General features: G+C 43.2%; 1 protein-coding gene across 1 annotated transcript in view; it reads left to right on the forward strand.

Annotated features, from left to right (window-relative positions):
- The first annotated feature begins 7,613 nt into the window (after positions 1–7,613).
- Positions 7,614–20,417, forward strand: part of pgap6 (post-glycosylphosphatidylinositol attachment to proteins 6) — a 37,169-nt gene continuing 24,365 nt past the window's right edge. The window contains exon 1 of the mRNA XM_078240415.1: positions 7,614–7,820. Coding sequence (XP_078096541.1) covers positions 7,751–7,820 — 70 coding nt within the window. The 5' untranslated portion in view covers positions 7,614–7,750. The remainder of the gene's footprint in view (positions 7,821–20,417) is intronic.

The raw sequence follows: 20,417 nt of genomic DNA on the forward strand, positions 1-20,417 counted from the left end.
GCGTGAGTGGGGGTGGGCTATGGTGGGGGAGGCAAGGTAGGAGCTCTGCAGAGGCATGGGGTTTTGATCGACGGTTGGGGGGGACCTCTGCTGAGGTGGTGATTGGGGGGTTTCACTGGCGAGCTTAGAAGCCCCCCTCCCCTTACTGGCGAGAATCACATCGGGGCTCTTTTCTTGCACTGGGCGCCGTAAAATAGCAACTCACAGCTTTTGCCATACTCTTTATTGCTACATAATTTATTGCCTTATCATTTCGCTTAAAATTACTCAATCTTTCCTGACTTGATCCCTTTCGCCCTGTGGTTAGTTTAAAGTCCTCTTTATTTTCCTCAGTGTACAACTTAATAGAATACTGGTCCCAGCATGGTTCAAGTGTAGGCAGCTCCCACTATCCCCAGTACTGGTGCCAGTGCCCCAATAAAGGAAGCCCACTTCTCCCACACCAGTATCTAAGCCATGTAGTCATCTCTCTAATCTTATTTACCCTACACCAATTTGCACTTGGCTCAGGTAATAATCCAGAGGTATTAGTACCTTTGAGGCTCTGCTTTCTAATTTAGCCCCTAACTGGGCAGCACGGTGGCACTGCTGCCTCACAGCGCCAAGGACCCGGGTTCGATTCCTGGCTTGGGTCACTGTCTGTGTGGAGTTTGCACGTTCTCCCCGTGTCTGCGTGGGTTTCCTCCGGGTGCTCCAATTTCCTCCGGGTGCTCCGGTTTCCTCCCACAATCTGAAAGATGTGCTGGTTAGGTGCATTGACCTGAACAGGCGCTGGAGTGTGGCGACTCGGGGAATTTCACAGTAACTTCATTGCAGTGTTAATGTAAGCCTTACTTGTGACTAATAAATAAATTTTACTTTATTTTAGCTCCTATCTATGTTGTTCATACCGACATGGGCCACAAACAATGGATCCTCCCCTTCCCACTATGTCACCCTCCAGTTCAGTGCAGATACAGGTACACAGCCACATGGAAACATGCTTTCGACTGCAGAGAACAGTATCTACTCCCCTGCCTATGCTGCTTCCTATCACAACCATATTCCTCACTTCATCCCCCACTTGAATGGCACCCTTCATCACGGTGCCATGGTCAGTCTGATCATCCACCTTGCAGTCTTTCTCCTCATCCACACAAGTACGGGCAGCACAGTGGCAGAGTGGTTAGCACTGCTGCCTCACAGCGCCAGGGACCTGGGTTCAATTCCCGGCTTGAGTCACTGTCTGTGTGGAGTCTGCACATTCTCCCCGTGCCTGCGTGGGTTTCCTCCGGGTGCTCCGGTTTTCTCCCACAGTCCGAAAGACGTGCTGGTTAGGTACATTGGCCATGCTAAATTCTCCCTCAGTGTACCCGAACCGACGTCGGAGTGTGGTGACTAGGGAATTTTCACAGTAACTTCATTGCAGTGTTAATTGTAAGCCTACTTGTGACAATAATAAATAAACATAACTTAAACTTAATTAGAAGCATCTCATTCCTGTTGGACAAAGTCAAGGGCTGAGGCTACTCCATCACTACGTGCTAGTTCCCCTTACCTGCCTGACTCACAGTGACACCATCCTGTCTCTGGCCATCAAACAACTCTAAAGTTCTTCCTAACCCAAGGAAGTGACTGCTTCCTGAAACAAAGGGGGCGATTCTCCCATCGCGACCCGCAACTTTTCCGGCGGGTCGGGGTGGGAGATGCGCGTCGCCGGCCTTGAACCAGGATTTGCTCATTGCGCCGGGAACGCATGCGCATCTCCCAGAGCCGGAGAACAGTCGGAGTCCAGACCATGCTGGAAACTGGCAGGAAGACAGGTAAGTGATTTAAATCTTTTTTAAATGTAGTTTAAATATGTTTAGCATTTCATGATCAGGAACTTCCGGTCCCGATTGAATCTCCCACCCCGCCATAGTGGCATTGTTGCTGGATTAGTAATCCAGAGAGCCAGAGACCCCCTGCTCTGGGGAGCTGAGTTTGAATCCCACCATGACAGATGGTGAAATTTGGATTCAATAAAAATCTGTAATGAAAAGTCTAATGCTGACCATGAAACCATTGTCAATTGTCAGAAAACCCTATCTGGTTCACTCATGTCCTTTTGGGAAGGAAATCTGTTGTCCTTACCTGGTCTGGCCTCCATGTGACTCCTGATCCACAGCAATGTGGTTGACTCTTATTTGACCTCAGGGATGGGCAATAAATGCTGACCCAGCCAGCAACGCGCACCTTCCATGAGCGAATAATAAAGTCAATTAGCTAATAATTTACACAGGTAAAATAATAAAAGTCACAACCACCTTACTTGGAGACACAAAAGGAAACTCAACAACCACTGGAAGCTGAAAAAAAGGAACACTTCTCTGCCTCTCTGCACTGAATTCCCACCTGAACCAAATTCTCAACTCCTCATTCAATCTATATCTCACTCAGGTGTTGTCACTCTCTGCATTTTCCCAGGAAAATCTTCACTCTATGGGAGATGTACTTGATGCCCTCTCTCAGATGAACAGCTTCCCCTGCCACCTACTTAAGTGGTATTATTCAGCCAGCTAGCTTCCATGCCAAGATGCTGCAGTCAGCAACCAGGCTCTAGAAGCCCAGAACGGCTCCAAGGCCATCTGAAGTGATTTCAATGGAAGCTTGGCAAATTTCCACATCACAAGCTCCAGCCACTGATGAAGCAACTCGCAGGAACACGATAGGAAAGCCAAGACTTACATTAAGGTCTTCCATAACAGTTAATGGTCAATTATGCTTCAATACTAACATGATGTGGAGATGCCGGTGTTGGACTGGGATTGGCACAGTAAGAAGTCTCACAACACCAGGTTAAAGTCTGACAGGTTTATTTGGAATCATGAGCTTTTGGAGCGCCGCTCCTTCAGCAGGTGACTTACCTGACTCACCTGATGAAGGAGCAGTGCTCTGAAAGCTTGTGATTCCAAATAAACATGTTGGACTTTAACCTGGTGTTGTAAGACTTCAATATGGTTTCTTGGATACGTTTGTCTTTTAAATTTGGATTTTGTGTTTGCGTTTGAATTGGTCGTGAATTGTGGACAGAACCAAAATGTTTCAATTGAAGGTTGTAAGAGGAATTGTAATGGGGAAGGGCAGGCTGACTCAGCTGAAACAAGCCTTGATGACCTTTTCCCTTTGGGCAGATAAGGAAGAATAAAAAAGCATATTTTCTAAATGGTGAGAGATTGCAGAGGGATCTGGGTGTCCCAGTATCTGAATCACAAAAGGTTAGTATGTAGATACAGCAAGTAATTAGGAAAGCTAATAGAATGTTATTGGTTATTGTGAGGGGAATCGAATACAACAGAGGTTATACTTCAGTTATGTGGGACATTAGTGAGACCACATTTGGAGTACAGTGTATAGTATCAGTCTGCTGATTGAATGAAAGATGTAAATGCATTGGAAGCAGTTCAGGAAAGGTTTACTGGACTAATACCTAAAATGGGTGGGTTGTCTTATGGGGAATGTTTGGACAGCCTAGGCTTGTATCTGCTGGGGTTTAGAAGAGTAAGAGATGACTTGATTGAAACATATAAGATCCTGGAGAGTCTTGATGGGGTAAATGTGGAAGGGAATTTTTCTCTTCGGGAGAATCTAGAACTAGGAGCCATTATTTAAAAATAAGGGGTTATTTAAGACAGAGATAAGGCAAATGAGGGCAGTGAGTCTTTGAAACATTCTTTCTCAAAAGGCAGTGGAAGCAAAGCCTTTGATTATTTTAAGACAGAGCTAGGTAGATTCTTGATAAGGGGGTGAAAGGGTCCCAGGCATTGATGGGAATGTGGAGTTGAGGTTGAAAATGGGGAATTGAGGTTACAAACAGATCAGCCATGATCTTATTGAATGGCGCAGCAGGTTCAAGGGGGTCGAGTGGTCCACTCTGGCTCCTAATTTATATGTTTGTATGTAGGTTGTGGTCACTTCCTCTTATCCTCCTCTTCCTCTACTTGTTACTGAGCAGATGGTGATAAGGGCTTGTCACTCACAATGGCAATGTGGTACATACAACAGATGATGACAAGTCTTCATACCCACTTGGATATACCGCAAAGGCTTCAAATGGTTCAGACCATGGCTGTTTAGCCTCCACATATTAATTGTTAGCTCGAAGACCTTCTTTGTGGAATCCCCTGGTTGTTGAATATCCAGTGTTTTTGATGTACTGGGTCATCTTTGTACAGTGTAAAAAAAATCTGTGGACCTGAGCACTGAAGGCTTAATTTTTAAAAACATTAGCCACAGCTCATGTTTTTGGTCAGTAGTATCTCTGACTATAGTGAACTGTGAAATTGCACCTCTATGGGAATCATCATCAAAATATATAATATAAAAGTTTAACATTTTTTCTTCATACATCAGGCAAATAATTTACTAGGGCGGCACGGTGGTACAATGGTTAGCACTGCTGCCTCACAGTGCCAGGGACCCAGGTTCGATTCCCGGCTTGGGTCACTGTCTGTGTGGAGTTTGCACATTCTCCCCATGTTTGCATGGGTTTCCTCGGGTGCTCCGGTTTCCTCCCACAGTCCAAAGATGTGCGGGTCAGGTTGATTGGCTATGCTAAAATTGCCCCTTCGTGTCCTGAGATGCGTAGGTTTGAGGGATTAGCAGGTAAATGTGTAGGGATATGGGGATAGGGCCTGGGTGAGATTGTGGTCGGTGCAGACCCGATGGGCCGAATGGCCTGTTTCTGCACTGTAGGGTTTCTATGATTTCTAAAAATCTGATGGCAGGGAAGACATTGTCCTTGAGTCGGTTGGTAATAATCTCAGACTTCTGTATCTCTTTCCCAAAAGAAGGTGGAAAAGAGTCTGTCTGGGGTGCGTGGGGTCCTTGAATGCGCTGGCTGCTTTTCCGAGGCAGCAGGAAATGTAGATGGAGTCATTGGATGGGAGGCTGGTTTGTGTGATGGACTGGGCGGAGGGGTTATTGTTTTCTAATAGTTTGGGAGGTGGCACTGAAGTAATTTAGGAGGCTGGAAGAATGAGGAGAACAATCAGTTGGTGAGTAATGTGGAGGAAAGTATTGAAGGTCTGTGGGGCAACTGGCATGGAGCAGATTAGTTGAAAATGAGTCCTGAAGACGTAGAGTAGTTGAGAAGGGAAGCAATCCATAGTACTGAACAATACAGGTGATTCGAGGATATATATAATCAAAGTAAACTGTTTGACATAGTGAATGGGGATGTTAATAGTTGCAGAAAGAGTAGCTGGGATGGGAATAAGTGTGTGGTTGAGCAGAATGAGTACTCGGAGAAAGGGCGAAAGAGGAGAATGAGTACTCGGAGAAAGGGGGTGACTGAGTGTTTTGGATCTGTGTTGTCCAATTTGTTCACCACTCTCCACATGTATTGAACCAGCCACAGAGATGCGGTTTATTGACACTGTTCAATTTCAAAGCCACGCAATATTGAGTTGTGCTAAAGTTTCAGGGATGGGTATGAGTATGGGTGTTACGCACTAGACTGCTTTTGTCAACCGTCCTGAAGAGGGCAAGGAAGAATCTATCATATTGCTGTCGCACAGTAGTCACAAATCCATCAGACCATTGTTATTTTTATCAGAAGCTAGTTCAGTTGTTGCGTTTCCAGTTATCTGGAACCCAAAGAGCCACTTACTCAATGAAACAAGAAATATAGTCTGCAGTTCTCTGTACTTGTTCTCTCTGGGTCCCTCTAAATGACGAAACATTTAGATCTGCTGGACCACTCTGTGAAAGCAGCTCTGGATGTCGGAAGTCCAATTGCTCTCCATGTTTTCTTTAGGAATGTTGTGACACAGGGGACACTAATTGAAGAACTTGCTGGTAATTGGTAACCTTTGCAAACCAGTTGATGTGCATGGCTGCCAATGATAATTGAAATGTGCAATTTTGCTAAACTGGGGCAGTGCAGCAATGATCCAGATGTGTTCAGCCTTCATCTTAATGGATCTGTTGAAATTAATGATTGAAAAGCATAGGGCACTGTTGCCATTAAGGAAGAAATTACAACAGGTTGGCAATGGGGCAAAGGTTTATTAAATGTACGGATGCTACCTTAGGAAATGGCAGGCGACAGAGTGCAAGCAAGATGTGAGTCAGGAGTGCAGAAACCAATATCTAGAGGTTTGTCGATTCTTTTCTCTCCCCTAGTCTCCTAATGTATCAATTCTGAAAAAAGAGGCAATTGGGTTTTTGAAATATTGCATATATTTTGTATCTTGCAGCAAATATAGTGACATGATCACACCTCCTCTAAACCTGTCTTCTCTTCTCTTTTCTCATTGCCATGTCCTTTCGCCTTGTATCATCAGCCCTTAATCACTCCTACTTTCAACTCTATCTCAATCCTTGCCTTCTGCTCTCCCCAACACCACACCACCACCGACACCCACCCGCACTCCAGCACATTTAAAATCTATTACATCTCCAATTTTTCCCAGTTCAATAGCAAGGCTATTGATTTGAAATGTTAACTCTGGTCCTCTCTCTGTGGTTACTTCCTGATGCGCTGAGCATTTTCTGCTTATGTCTCAGATTTCCAGCGTCTGCCATGTTTCACTTTTGTAACCCAGGTGACAAGGTTTGACCAACAATTACCTCAACGCCTCCCACCCCCGAGTGGAAAATGCTCTGCGGTATACAAGCTCAGAAGTAAAAATTCTGATTGTAGAGGCGGGATTAGAAAAATAAAACAGAGAAAATGCACAAGGCCGCCACCAACTGGTGGGAGCTAAGGAGCATTTCCAGATTTTAATGCCACATTTTGTTCATTCACACCTTTCCTGTTTTTTCAATCCCTATGGATTACTGTGTGGAGTTTGCACGTTCTCTCCGTGCCTGCGTGGGTTTGCTCCGGTTTCCTCCCACACTCCAAAGATGTATGGGTTAGGTTGATTGGCCATGCTAAATTGCCCCTTAATTAGCAGCGTAAATATGTGGGTTTACAGGGATAGGATTGGATTGTTGTCGGTGCAGGCTCCATAGGCCAAATGGCCTCCTTCTGCACTGTAGCGATTCTATGATTTAAATGGTGTAGCACCTTGTTCATGGATCCATCATGGGGGCAGGTTCATTGCCTGCTTGTTTGCTGACTGAATATTTGGGAGCCACTGCAGAGTAAACATAGGTGACCTCCCCTTCGCAGCCACAGTTGTGCAAACATCAGGTGCACCAGGTAGGTGTAATACCCAGTGTGACGTAATACCGAAGTGACATCAGTCCCAGCTGTGCAATGATGCAATATCCCCCGTGACATAATAACCCCGTGGCGTCATAGCCGGCTTCGCGGTGGCCAAATATGACATAATGCCCCTGTGGCGTCAGAGCTGGCTGCGCGGATGCAATACTCACGTGACGTAAATACTTAAGTGTTGTCAGTCCTGGCTGCGCAATGATGTAATACACCTGTGATGTAATACCCCCGTGGCATTAAACCTAGCTGCATGGTGATGCAATTCCCCCACGCACCCCCACCCCACCCCCCAATACTCCCATGACATAATGCCACAGTGACGTCAGACCCGACTGCGCGGTGACGTAACACTCACCTGACGCACACACCCCGCGGCGCGGTGACGTCAGGTCCCGGTGACGTCAGGGAGCCGCTGCCTCAGGAGAGTGGGGGATAGGAATCTGATCGGAGGAGGAGGTGAGCGGCTGGCTGCGAGACTGAGGGAGCGGATCGGTGGAAGGCAGAGTGGATGATGTGGTGAAGCCGGGCCCTCCCCCTCCTCCCCGGAGTGACAGTCCGACAGCAATGGTGCTGGCTTGTCTCCTGAACCTCCTGCTCCTTGTGCTGGAGTGCGGTTGGGCTGGAGCCGCTACTGGTAAGGCCCGGGGCGGGGACGGGGACGGAGCCAGAGCCGCCGACCTTCAGTCAAACAGCCGCGGTTAGAACCCCAGTGCCCCCCGGCCCTCTCTGGCCACTGGGCTCAGCCACTGTCGCTTGGGTACCTTTGGCATCAGTGGGGCAGGCAGCCAGCCTTTTCTGCTGCAAATGTCCAGGCCGGCCCGGGAGTGCCAGGCCGGCACTGTACACCCACCTTGGTACTGTACTTCCTGCAATAACAATCACCCTGCTGTGAGATAACTCTCTAACTCCACTGAAATATAATCCCCCTTTATAGACACACCTTGTGAAATAGAAATCCGTAACCATGTCCGTGCTCTTGGCTAGCCCCCTAGCTAAATATCTCTGGTAACTGATAGAGTTGTTATTTTAAGGCTGATTAGATTTTTAAAAATCCATTTGTGGGACATGGTGATTCCTGTCCCCTTATGCTGACTGCCTTGTTAGTTATGTACTATGTCAGACCACACTACAGCTTAAGCATCAGATGCAGTTTTGCTATAGGTAACTACAAAGTTTTAGAAAAACTTGAATGCAATGCACATTTGCACTTATGGTTTCCATATACTTATTTTATGGGTGTTGGACTGGGGTGGGCACAGTAAGAAGTCTCATGACACCAGGTTTATTTGGAATCATGACTCGCCTGGTGAAGGAGCAGTGCTCTGAAAGCTCATGATTCCAAATAAACCTGTTGGACTTTAACCTGGTGTTGTGAGACTTCTTACTGTACTTATTTTACTCAGTGTTTAAAACAGTTTAATTGTAATGTTTTTCTAATGCTCACTACTGGGGGCAAGTTGCCATTTTCCAGATAGGGGTTACCAGTGATTAGATGCCTTGGATGAAAAACAGATCTGAATCATTGAACTTGTTTGAACCTTCCTTTCTTTTGCAGACCTTGACTGTGTTGCTTCCCAAACCCATGCCAACCTTTTCTGCAATTCCATCTTTGAACCTCTCCAATCTGGGTTCTGCCTGCCCACAGCACCGAAACCTCACTATCAAATACCCATCCTCTGTGACTATGACCATGTTACACTATCCCTCCTCATCATTCTGGACCAGTCTGCAGTTTTTGACACCATCTTCCTCCAGCATCTCCTCTGTTGTCCAGCTGGTGTGACTGCCTTTCCCCATTTCAACACTTACCTCCCCAGACTCTATAACAGTCCAATGCCTTTGTGTTCCCAGACTGCATGTCCAACATGCTGTCCTGGATGAACTGAAATATCTTCCACTTAAACATCGGGAAGAGCAAAGCCATTGTTTTTGGAATAAAACTGGAAGATGCTGAAAATATTCAGTAAGTCATTTGTGGTAAAGGTAACAGAGTTGACATTTCGAGTTAATGGTTTTATCATCAAAACTGCCATTAGAGTTCTGATGAATGATCATTGACCTGAAATGTCAACTCTTTTCTCTCTACAGCTGGTAAGTGACCTACTGAACGTTTCCAGTGTTTTCTGTTTTTATTTTAGATTTCCAGCATCCACAGTATTTTGCCATTGCCATTCACCAGAAACTTTGTTCCACTCCCTCACCACTGTCATAGGTTGAATCAGATTATTTGAAATTTTGACATCCTGGTTTTCTCTGAGCTGAACATTTCCTCTCCACCACAAAGATTGCCTCACTATTTACACTTCAGCAATGTCACCAGTTATATCTCCTGCCTGAGCCTATCGGCTGTTGAAACCCTCACCCAGACTGTTACCTCCAAGCTCATCTTATCCGACTTGCTTCCCATCTTCCACCCTCTCTAAACCCATCCAAAATGTTACTGTCCTTGCACCAATTCATGTCAAATCATGTCTACTTTAATTTTAATATTCTCTTCCTAATGTTCAAATTTCAGCACATCATGCCCCTCTCTATCATTGAAACCTTCACTAACCTTATAACCTGCCGAGTATGCATTTCTCTAACTCTGTCTTCTTGTATATTCCACTTTCTTGGCCCTTCCATTGGTGGTCCAGCCTTCAGCCACCTTAGCCCTAAGCTCAGTAATGTCCTTCTCAAATCTCTGGCATGCCACTGCTCCTCTTAAGTTTGCTTAAAACTGACTACTTTAACCAAGTGTTTGGTCACAGGATCTGATCATTTTTTTTCCAAATTTATGTCTGATTTTGCCTCTGTGAAGTTCTTTGGGATGTTTTGCTATTTTAAATAGTTTGTTATTTTATAGCACATGGCTAGTATAGGGCATTACTTTTTAAAAGTGATCGTAATGTACAATGTTGATGTTACGGGGATGTACAACATAATGTACAAAAAATGGATTCATTAAATCACATAGCTAGCATGTGACTCTTTGAGTGTTGCAGGTCTTTGCAAGAGTAGTCCAATTTCTCCCACTCTCTTTCCTTTTCCCCAGTGGGGAGGTGATGGCCTAGTGGTATTATCACTAGATTATTAATACAGAAACTCGGCTCATGTTGTGGGGACCTGGGTTCGAATCCCGCCATGGCAGATGGTGGAATTTGAATTCAATAAAGAGTGTCCAGAATTAAGAATCTACTGATGACCATGAAACCATTGTTGATTGTCGGAAAAATCCATCTGGTTCACTAAGATCCTTTAGGGAAGGAAATCTGCCATCCTTACCTGGTCTGACCTACATGTGACTCCAGAGCCACAGCAATGTGGTTGACTCTCAATTACCCTCGGGCAACAAGAGATGGGCAATAAATGTTGGCAAGTCAGCAACGCTCATATCCCATGAATAAAAAAAACTTTTTTTTTCTCTTTTGAGTCTCATTTCCTTTTGAAAGTTATACTTGAATCTGTTTAGATCACCCTTTCAGGCAGTGTATTCCAGATCAGAACAGACTGTGGGGGTGGATAGATGGCTTTATTTGCAGTCAACATGGGGAGCCTCAAATGGTGTGCTGCCAAGGTAAGGGACATCTCAACACTGGAAAAGGATGGAGGATGATCCAGATCAGACATAAAAAGTAGAGAAGCTCCGCTAAATGTGCATCAGGAGTTAGGAACTAAATTGAAAAGTAGGTTTTCACAGGTAATCTGTATGAATCCATTTCTCAATTTGTCGAGCTGTTTAAATATGTTCAACATCTGATGATGACTGCTTCATCCTCAGGGCTCATAACCTGCACAGCAGGAAAGGTACAAACATTAAAGGAAGAGTTCTGCTATCAGGAAAACATGATGTTCACATGAAACTACAGAAGGAATCTGTACTGATGGTGCGGGTTGGGACCAAGATCCTGGTGGAAAGATAGCTAGGACTATAAATACGATTTTGAACCAATCACATGGGAGAAAGAGCTACTAGACATGACTGAAAACACAATAAAATAATCAGAACATGGAGTAAAGGACAAACTAAAGAATAGCATGGATAATATGAATGGCCAGAGATTGGAGAAAGTCATGGAACATGGCAATGTATAGGACAGAATTGGAACGTCAGAAATAGGAGCAGGAGTCGGCCATTCAGCCCCTCAAACCTGCTCCGCCCTTCAGCTGGAATATGGCTGACCAACTTTGGTATCTTTGTTCAGTGCTATCATATCCCTTGATATCTTTAATATCCAGACATCTGTCGATCTCTGTCTTGAATATACTCTGAATGAGCCTCTCTCAGGAGTGGAGAATTCAAAGAATTCACCACCCTCTGAGTGAAAAGATTCCTCATCAGTCCTAAAAGACCTGCCTCTTATTCTGGGATCCCAGCCACGGGGGGGCATCCTTCCTGCATCTGTTGAGCCCTGTAAGAATTTTGTAATGCTGCAATGCAATAATCTCTCATTCTTCTAACCTATATAGAATATTGGCCCATTCTCCCCAGTCTCTCCTAAGACAATCCTATCATCGGGATCAGTTTGGTGAATCCTTGTTGCACTCTTTCGACCAGGTCCCAAATAAGAGACTAGCGTGTAAAATTAAAGTGCATGGGATTGGGAAAAGTGTATTGGGATGGATAGAAAATTAGTTGGTAGACAGGAAACAAAGAGTAGGAATAAATGGGACTTTTTCCAAGTGGCAGCCAGTTACTGGAGGGTAAACGCAGGAATCAGTACTAGGAGTGCAGTTATTCACAGTGTATATTAATGATTTAGATGAGGGAACTAAATGTATTATCTCCAAATTGCAGGTAACACATAGAAACTAGAAGCAGGAGTAGGCCATTTGACCCTTTGAGCCTGCTCCACCATTCATTTTGATCTTGGCTGATCATCGAATTCAGTATCCTGATTCCACCTCCCATATCCCATATCCCTTTAGCCCCAAGGGCTATATCTAATTTCTTGAAATCAGACAAGGTTTTGGCCTCAACTACCTTCTGTGGTAGTGAATTCCACACATTCACCACCCTCTGGGTGAAGAAATTTCTCTTCACCTCAGTTCTAAAAGGTTTACCCCTTATCTTCAAACTATGATCCCTAGTTTTGGACTCCCCCCACCATTGGGAACATCCTTTCTGAATCTACCCTGACTAACCCTGTTAGAATTTTATAAGTTTCTATGAGGCACCCTCTCACTCTTCTAAACTCCAGTGAATATAATTCTAACCAACTTAGTCTCTCCTCATATGACAGACCTGCCACCCCAGAAATCAGCCTGGTAAACCTTCGCTGTACTCCCTCTATAGCAAGGACATCCTTCCTCAGATAAGGACACCAAAACTGCGCACTTAAGGTGGCCTCACCAGCACCCTATACGATTGCAGCAAAACATCCCTATCCCTTTACTCATATCCTCTCGCTGTGAATGCTAACATACCATTTGCCGCCTTTACTGCCTGCTGTACCTGCATGCTTACTTTCAGTGACTGATGCACGAGGACTCCAAGATCTCGTGGAGTATCCACATCTCTCAGTTTACACCTATTATTGCTACCAAAGTGGATAACCTCACATTTATCCACATTATACTGCATTTGCCATGCATATGACCACCCACTCAACCTGTCTAAATCACGCTGAAGCATCTCTGCATCCTCCTCAGAGCTCACCCTCCCACCCAACTTTGGATCATCTGCACATTTGGAGATAATACATTCAGTTCCCTCTTCCAAATCATTAATATATAATGTGAACAGTTGGGGTCCTAACGCACAGCGGGGTGGTGGGTGAGCTGTGAGGAAGATGCAGAGATGCTTCAATGTGATTTGGACAAGTTGAGTGAGTGGACAAATGGATGGCAGATGCAGTTTAATGTGGATAAATGTGAGGATATCCACTTTTGTAGCAAAAATAGGGAGGCAGATTATTATCTGAATGACTATGGATTGAGAGAGGGAAATGTGCAATGAGACCTGCGGGTCCTTGTACACCAATCGCTGAAGGTAAGCATGCTGGTGCAGCAGGCAGTGAGGAAGGCACTGCCCGCTGGCATGCTATGAGGATGGCCTTCATAGCGTGGGAATTCAAGGAGCAGGGATGTCATGCAGGGCCTTGGTGGTGACCACAACTCTCATGCAGTTATACAGGGCCTTGGTGAGACCACACCTGGAATATTGTGTGCATTTTTAGTCTTGTTATTTGAGGAAGGATGCTCTTGCCATAGAGGGAGTGCAGCGAAGGTTTACCAGACTGATTCCTGGGATGGCGGGATGGGGAGGAATTGAGTCGGTGGGATTATATTTGCTGGAGTTTAGAAGAATGAAGGGGGATCTCAGAAACTTATTAATTTGAACAAGACTATACAGGGTGGATGCAGGAAGGATATGGCGAGAGAGTCCAGAACCAGGGGTCATGGGGTAGACCATTTAGGACTGAGATGAGAAATTTCTTCACCTAGAGAGTGGTGAGTCTGTGGAACTCTCTGCCACAGAAAACAGTTGAGGCCAAAGCAATGTTTGTTTTCAAGAAGGAGTTACATATAGCTCTTGGGGCTAAAAGAATCAAAGGGTATGGGGGGGAAAGCGGGAAAACAAGTTACTGAGTTGGATGATCAGCCATGATCAGAATGAATGGTGGAGCAGGCTCAAAGGTCTGAATGGCCTACAGATGCTCTTATTTTCTTTGTTTCTCTGCTTCTACTCCCTCTATGATAGGTGCACCCTTCCTTAGGTAAGGAGTCCATTACAGTCTGCGATCTCGCCAAGGCTCTATACAAATGCTGCAAGGCTTCTTTAATCCTGTACTCAAATCCTCTTGCAATTAAAGGCACCCTCTAATTCTCTCCCAACCTCCTTTGATCTAAGGAGAACAATCCCAGTTTCACGAATCTTCCTGTGTAACTGAGAAGACCCTTCCTTGAAGGGGCATCTCATTTCTGAATCTCAGATTCTGAATCTCTTCTGCATCCTCTCCAGTGGCCTGACATCCTCCCTGAAATGTAGTGGTCAGAGTTAGACACCATTCTTCAGCTGCGGCCCAACAAATGATTTATAAATGTTTATCGTGTCTGTGGCTTCTGTACCTTTGCTTCAATTTATAAAGCCAAAGATCCCAAATGACTGCTGTATTGTCTTGTCCTGAGGCCTTCACGGGCTCGGAGATGTGTAACTCCGGGTCTATCTCTTCCTGCACTCCCTTTAAAAAAAATTACACCATATATATATCGGGTATTCATCAAAATCGTCCAAAATGTATCACTTCATACTTAAATGTCACATGTTATTTGTTAGCTCATTGATATCTTTTATATTTTTCATGACTTTGAATTACTGAGCTGGTGAGGTATGAAAGTTAAAGAATAATTTGAGCACAGTAAATATACAGAGGATAAATGCTTGGGATAAATAATTCATGAAAATAATTTGAACTGTGTTGACTGCAGAATTTGATAAGTGCCGTCAGTGATGGATGACTTTATTCATAATCTGACAAGACTTGCTGTGTAATGGTACAGTTCTGCTGATGAGTTGGAGCATACACTGTTTCATAATTACAGCAGTATTATACTATGTAATGCATGATGTACGATTTATTTTGAGCATTTTCACTTTGATCCTTTCCTAGTAGATGTAAAAGAATTGCTTTGAACATAGCTGTTTGCTACCTGGGTGCAGCTGTGTTTAATTTAGCCTATCCCTTGAGAGATCACATAGCCTAATTGAAAACAACCCAAGCCTTCTGTCTCTCCCTGTGGGGGCGTTCTATTAGGCAATGCTGAGGCCAATTGTTGGTCAGGAATTTTGGTTTGTTAAGGTGCTGCATAGGATTAAAATTAGTTTAGTTCTGAATTTATTTTGTGCTTTTATGAGTGCATTTTCGATACAAAATACGGGGTATTTACCATTATGTCAATGGGATGGTCTGCATTGTGGGTTTGGATAGTGCTCGAGGGGGAAAGGTCAATTCAGTGTTTTCTGTTTTAAGGGCGTTATTTGAGGACTTGGTTTGAAGTTCATGCATTCTGTGTACTTGGGATAACTGACCTTTGAATGGTTGAAGCTATTTATTGAACAAAATTAGCAATATGTGCTTTAGGACATGTGATACAATTGTTAAAAAGGTTCATAGTGCATGTAAGAGCCATCAGTAGCTTGCATTTCTATAGAGATTCCCGGCGGGTTATTTCACCCGACTCTCTGCCCCTCTATTACAGCTATGTTCATGGCCAGTGGGCCTTGCAGAGGGAGCACATGGTGTCCACTGGTACTCTTCAGGTCTTCCGGGATTGGAGAGTGCCTCGGACTGGGGTTCATCATCACCCTGGGGAATTATGTTTTGGTTTAGTTAATTTTCCCTTGACGTTTTGTATTAATTACAGTGCCCCACCATTCATTATCCCCAGTCAGTTTTACTTGATTTACTGTTTTTGTTTTATTCAAGAGTATATAGTTTCTGTTACACAGGAAATTGTCAGCATGTTTTGCCCAGCAAATGACAAAAATGGTGGACGTTGCGTGAGGTGGAAAACTGCAGTTTCATGAAGAGGTGACGAGGCATGGAAGGAAAGGGTTTTTAAAATAGCAGAACTAGCAGCACTTGCAAGGACTGGAAAGGGTTGAGGGTAAAGGAAGCTAAACAGGAAAGTTGGAAATGTGCTCCGTGGTCAGGCAGTATCTGTGGAGAGAGGAACAGAGTTAATATTTCAGGCCTGTGGCCCTTCATCAGAAATGTTAAGATATATTAGATTTCAAACAGGTGCAGGGAAATGGGATGAGGGAATAATAGAACAGGCTGTTTGAAAGTGCAGGAACCAGAACCACATAAGGATAATTCATTAACAAAGTATAATCCAGTGTTATGGACACTGAAGCTTGTACTGTCTGAACCTTTAGACTTGATTGCAACATTTAAAGTGAGTTCCTTATTTTAAAATGTCATTAAATCTCATCTTGCTCAATGAGTTGGTGAAACTGCTGTTTTTGAATGTGGTAATTCATACTGGCAATGGAGTCATGCTCCACAAAAACAGTTCAGGAAGTACAACTGATTTGTCTGAGTTATGAGTCAGCTGTCTTCAGTGGTACAGTTTATATAAATTGGGGTTGCAAGCGACAATGTTTGGTAATACTGGTGGGTGTGATTGCCCCATTTTGTGTTGGTTTACAATCTCTACATGATGCTACCAGGTGGCTAGCAGCAGCTACTTGAGTTCATTTGTTTTATATGCTTGCTGTAATGGATATAATGAGTTAATTTAAACAGCGCTAATTTCTCCTCTCACCACCCATCCGTAAATGGAAAGGTGTTTTGATTTTATTTCTCTCTTTATAAGCAGTGTCATATTCCCCAACCCCTTATTTTTGATGTGATGCAATTTTCTATTAATGACCCCACCGCAATCTCGAGAGATAGGATGTTTTGCACGTGCTCAAAATGTGGAGGTTTGCATCATCCCCACCTTCGCATTCATGCAGTAAAGGAGAAGGATAGAGAAAAGAAGAATATGGTAGAGCTACCGCACAGAAAATAATATTAGTTCATGTGGCTTCCAGAGTCAAAGGCCACTGAGATAGATATTACTTAATGGAGATTGGTGGGCTGAAAAACCAACATTGTAGAATTCACCTTTTCAGTGATGTTGACTTCACGTGATGAGAATAGGCCTGCAGAGATGAATCAGTCTCGAGGGCAGAATTTCCAGCAGAAGCAGTGTAGGTGTCCAACCTGTGCCAGAGCTCTCTGCCTGTGAGGCTCATCATCAGATTTTTTTTTAAAAAGCAGACCGAGACTTTGCAGTTCAGCAAGGCGATATTACTGGTTCCAGAAGCTTGTGTCACATGACTCCCACCTCTCCACACTCTTTGATGAAGGATGTGTATCCCTTGCCTGGGTCCCTGAGATTGTTAAATGTCTCAACCATTAAGAATTAAAAGGAAGGTTGCAGGGCCATTTGTCTTGGCAGTCAAGCAGACTCCTGTTGGCCATCCTGGGTTATGAAATGAAGATGGCCTTTGTATAGCTCTCAGCTAACGGGGGATTGTTAGTGGCTCTTCAGTGATAACAGGGCGACTTTCCTTGATACTGCCAGGTCAATTCTTTTGTTCAGAGTCACAGACAGACATAGATTCAGTCATTTTGGGTCTTCAGATTTAAATTTTTAGCAATGGCAATGAACATTTCTCTATATATTTTATAGAAACTATACAGGGTGAGGTCTTAGTCCCTCGAGCACAATATTGGAGATGTTGGACACTAATGCTCAGGTCAGGCGAATACATTTCTCTCACTAGTAAGATCATTATTCAACCTGAATGAAAACCTATTATCCTAATTGCTTTGGCAAGTTTTATTTAATAATGCTAAAAGTTTCATATAGCTTGACTAAATTTCTAAATGTTAAAATATGTTTTTAGTTTTCTTCTTGCTTTTGTTAATTGTTTAGATAGCCCATTATTAGATTCGTTCCGAGGGATGTGGGTGTTACTAGCTAGGCCTCCATTTATTTCCCATCCTTATTGTCCTTGAACTGAATGGCTTGTGAGGCCATTTCAGAGGGTATTTATCAGTCAACCATATTGCTGTGGGTTTGGAGTCACATGTAGGCCAGACCAGGTAAAGGTGGTAGATTTCCTTTCCTAAATGACATTAGTGAACCAGATGGGTTTTTAACAACAATTGACAATGGTTTAATGGTTATCATTAGACTTTTAATTCCAGATTTTTATTAAATTTCACCATCTGTTGTGGTGGGATTTAAACCCAGGTCCCCAGAGCATTACCTCGATTACTAGACCAGTGGCAATGCCAGTACCTTTTTAAAAATTGAAAGATCTTTCTTGAGTTATGAATCTAATTAAACTGAAATAATAAGGAGCTCTGAAATTTGCATCTTTGAAATCTGAAGCTCAGATCTTATTGTTGAGCAGTGATATAGGGTTTGTCTACTAGGTGTTTATTTTATTATGTACTTTTGGATGAATAAAACAGTTCTTTTACTTAGTTGCTTCACTGTGCGCACTAAGCAACTCGGGTAGTTGTTTGGGCCTGAAATTGTGTACTTATCTCCCTAGAATAACCAGCTTTCGTCATAAACCTCTATTTATTTATCAAACCCCCATGGATCAGATGGATGCATTCATCATTTGACCACTCTTTGTTTCATTTTCTCCCTCTCTCCCAAGGAAATGGGCAGAACAGACCTCCCCTACCTATATTTTATATAATAATGTCGGAAGTTCTTGCTCTTGTTGACCTGGGAGAATTTTCACAACACTGGCATAGACAGTGGCTGGATACATGAATTTGGTTAATCTGAGAGACGCACTCCCTAATTATTTCGAAAAGCATTGATTTGAGCAGATTCAGATTCATCCTTGGGATTTTGCATTTGTTTGGTGGGAAATGTTGATTTTTACTTTTAGAATGAATGATTAAAGACAAACATCATTATTTTGGTATGAGTGGTGTTGGTAAGGTGAGAAAATATTGCTCATTGATAATTGCCACCATTTTGTACCATTGCAGTCCAAGAGGTGAAAGTATTCCCACAATGCTATCAGCAATGGTATTCCTGGAAATTTGATGGGCTGAATGTCCTCCTCCTGTGTCATACCTTTTCTGTGGTTCCCCTGATTCTAAGTCAGGATGAGTGTGTGTTATTTGGAGGGGAACTTGGAGATGAGCCATGGCCCAGGGCTAGCATTCTTCTGAGCCAGTGGATTGTGGCTTGAAGCCCTGCTCCAAAACTTGAGCACAATTTGAAGGTTGTTAATCTCATGCAATGCTGAGGGAATGCTGCACTGTCAGAGGAGCCTTCCCTCATTTCAGATGCTAGGGATGGGCATAAAATATTTTGTGAAACTATTTTGAAGAAGACCTCATATCCTGACCAATACTTATCCCTCAGCTAACATCACAAGAATTTATCATCTGACCATCATTAGTTATGCTGTTTTGGGATTTTTGTGTTCAAATTGGCTCCTGTCTTTTCAAAATTATAATGTAAACACGCACCAATAGTATTCATTGACTGTAAAAATGTCATAATGCATGCTTGGCCCGCATTGCGGCACAGGTTTTCCCACCAAGCTGATAGGTGTGTGCCATTTTATTCCCGAGCCAGCTTAACACTGAAACTCTAACTACAAATAGAATGTCAACAGCTAGGTGTTAAACTATTTTTTTCATCTGATTTGTTCGGTATTTTGGTTTGAAATTTGGTTCTTCCCACACCTCAACTGCACAACTACATCACCGTGTAATCTCTGATCTGAACAAATGAAAACAAAACAGTTGCTTTTACCACTTTGAGCACCAAACAAATGCATAAAGATATCTAAATGGCAAATAGTTAATTTCTCTAACCATGAAGTGCGTAAAGCATTATAAAGTTGGGGAACAAGTTGGAAAGACCCTGTGCTGGGAGTTTCTGCGTAGACCTAATTCAGTTGGTGGATAATGACGCTCTTCATCTCAACATTGTGGTTTCAAGCCCCATTTTGGGCGACAGATTTTTTTTTCTTAAAGCATAATTTGTTCAAAGTACATTTTGACTTTTACAAACTCATAAGATTATAAATTGACAGTCTGGGGCAGGGTTGATTGAGATCCCTATTTGCCAGTACCAGTTCCAAGGTCGAACTGGATTTGTTCCAAGATGGATTTGTTATCGATCTTTAAATTCTTACTTAATCATTTACTTTTAAGTCTAATTCCCACTGTACTCTTATTTCTCCCAATGCTTCTATTTTTGCTTCTTATTTTAACTTTAAAGAATAAGGAGGTAGCTTCAAAATTCATTTTGGCAGAATGTTGCTGTATAGGCTGTCAATACTGCAACTGCACAAAAGCATGAAGTGCTCTCCCTTAGTGTTGCGGTGTCAATAAATGCTATCTGTTTTGATGGTGTGAAGTCCCTGTTTTCTCTACCTAGACATCTAGTTAGATTATGCACATGCTGTGTTCACACCATGAGGTGTAAAATATTGATTTTACAATATCTTTAAAAAATAATTGAGAAAAGCTTCAGAGCATTCCCAATTCCCTGGTCCTTCTAATACTGGCCTTACTGCAGACAGCACTATAGCTATAATGTGGCATGATGTTCTGGAATTCTGTGTATAGTTTGCAGTCTATTCCAAGATTGGTGAAGTTCTGAAGCTGAAAGCAAAGCTTGAGGCTGTCTGAAAATGTGTTTTTTACCTTTAGAATGTTTCCAGTGACTAACTACATTGCCTGTTCCCCAAACCCCTTCCCCTTTCACA

The sequence above is a fragment of the Mustelus asterias genome, chromosome 23 (assembly GCF_964213995.1).
Source record: "Mustelus asterias chromosome 23, sMusAst1.hap1.1, whole genome shotgun sequence".
Classification (NCBI taxonomy): Eukaryota; Metazoa; Chordata; class Chondrichthyes; order Carcharhiniformes; family Triakidae; genus Mustelus; species Mustelus asterias.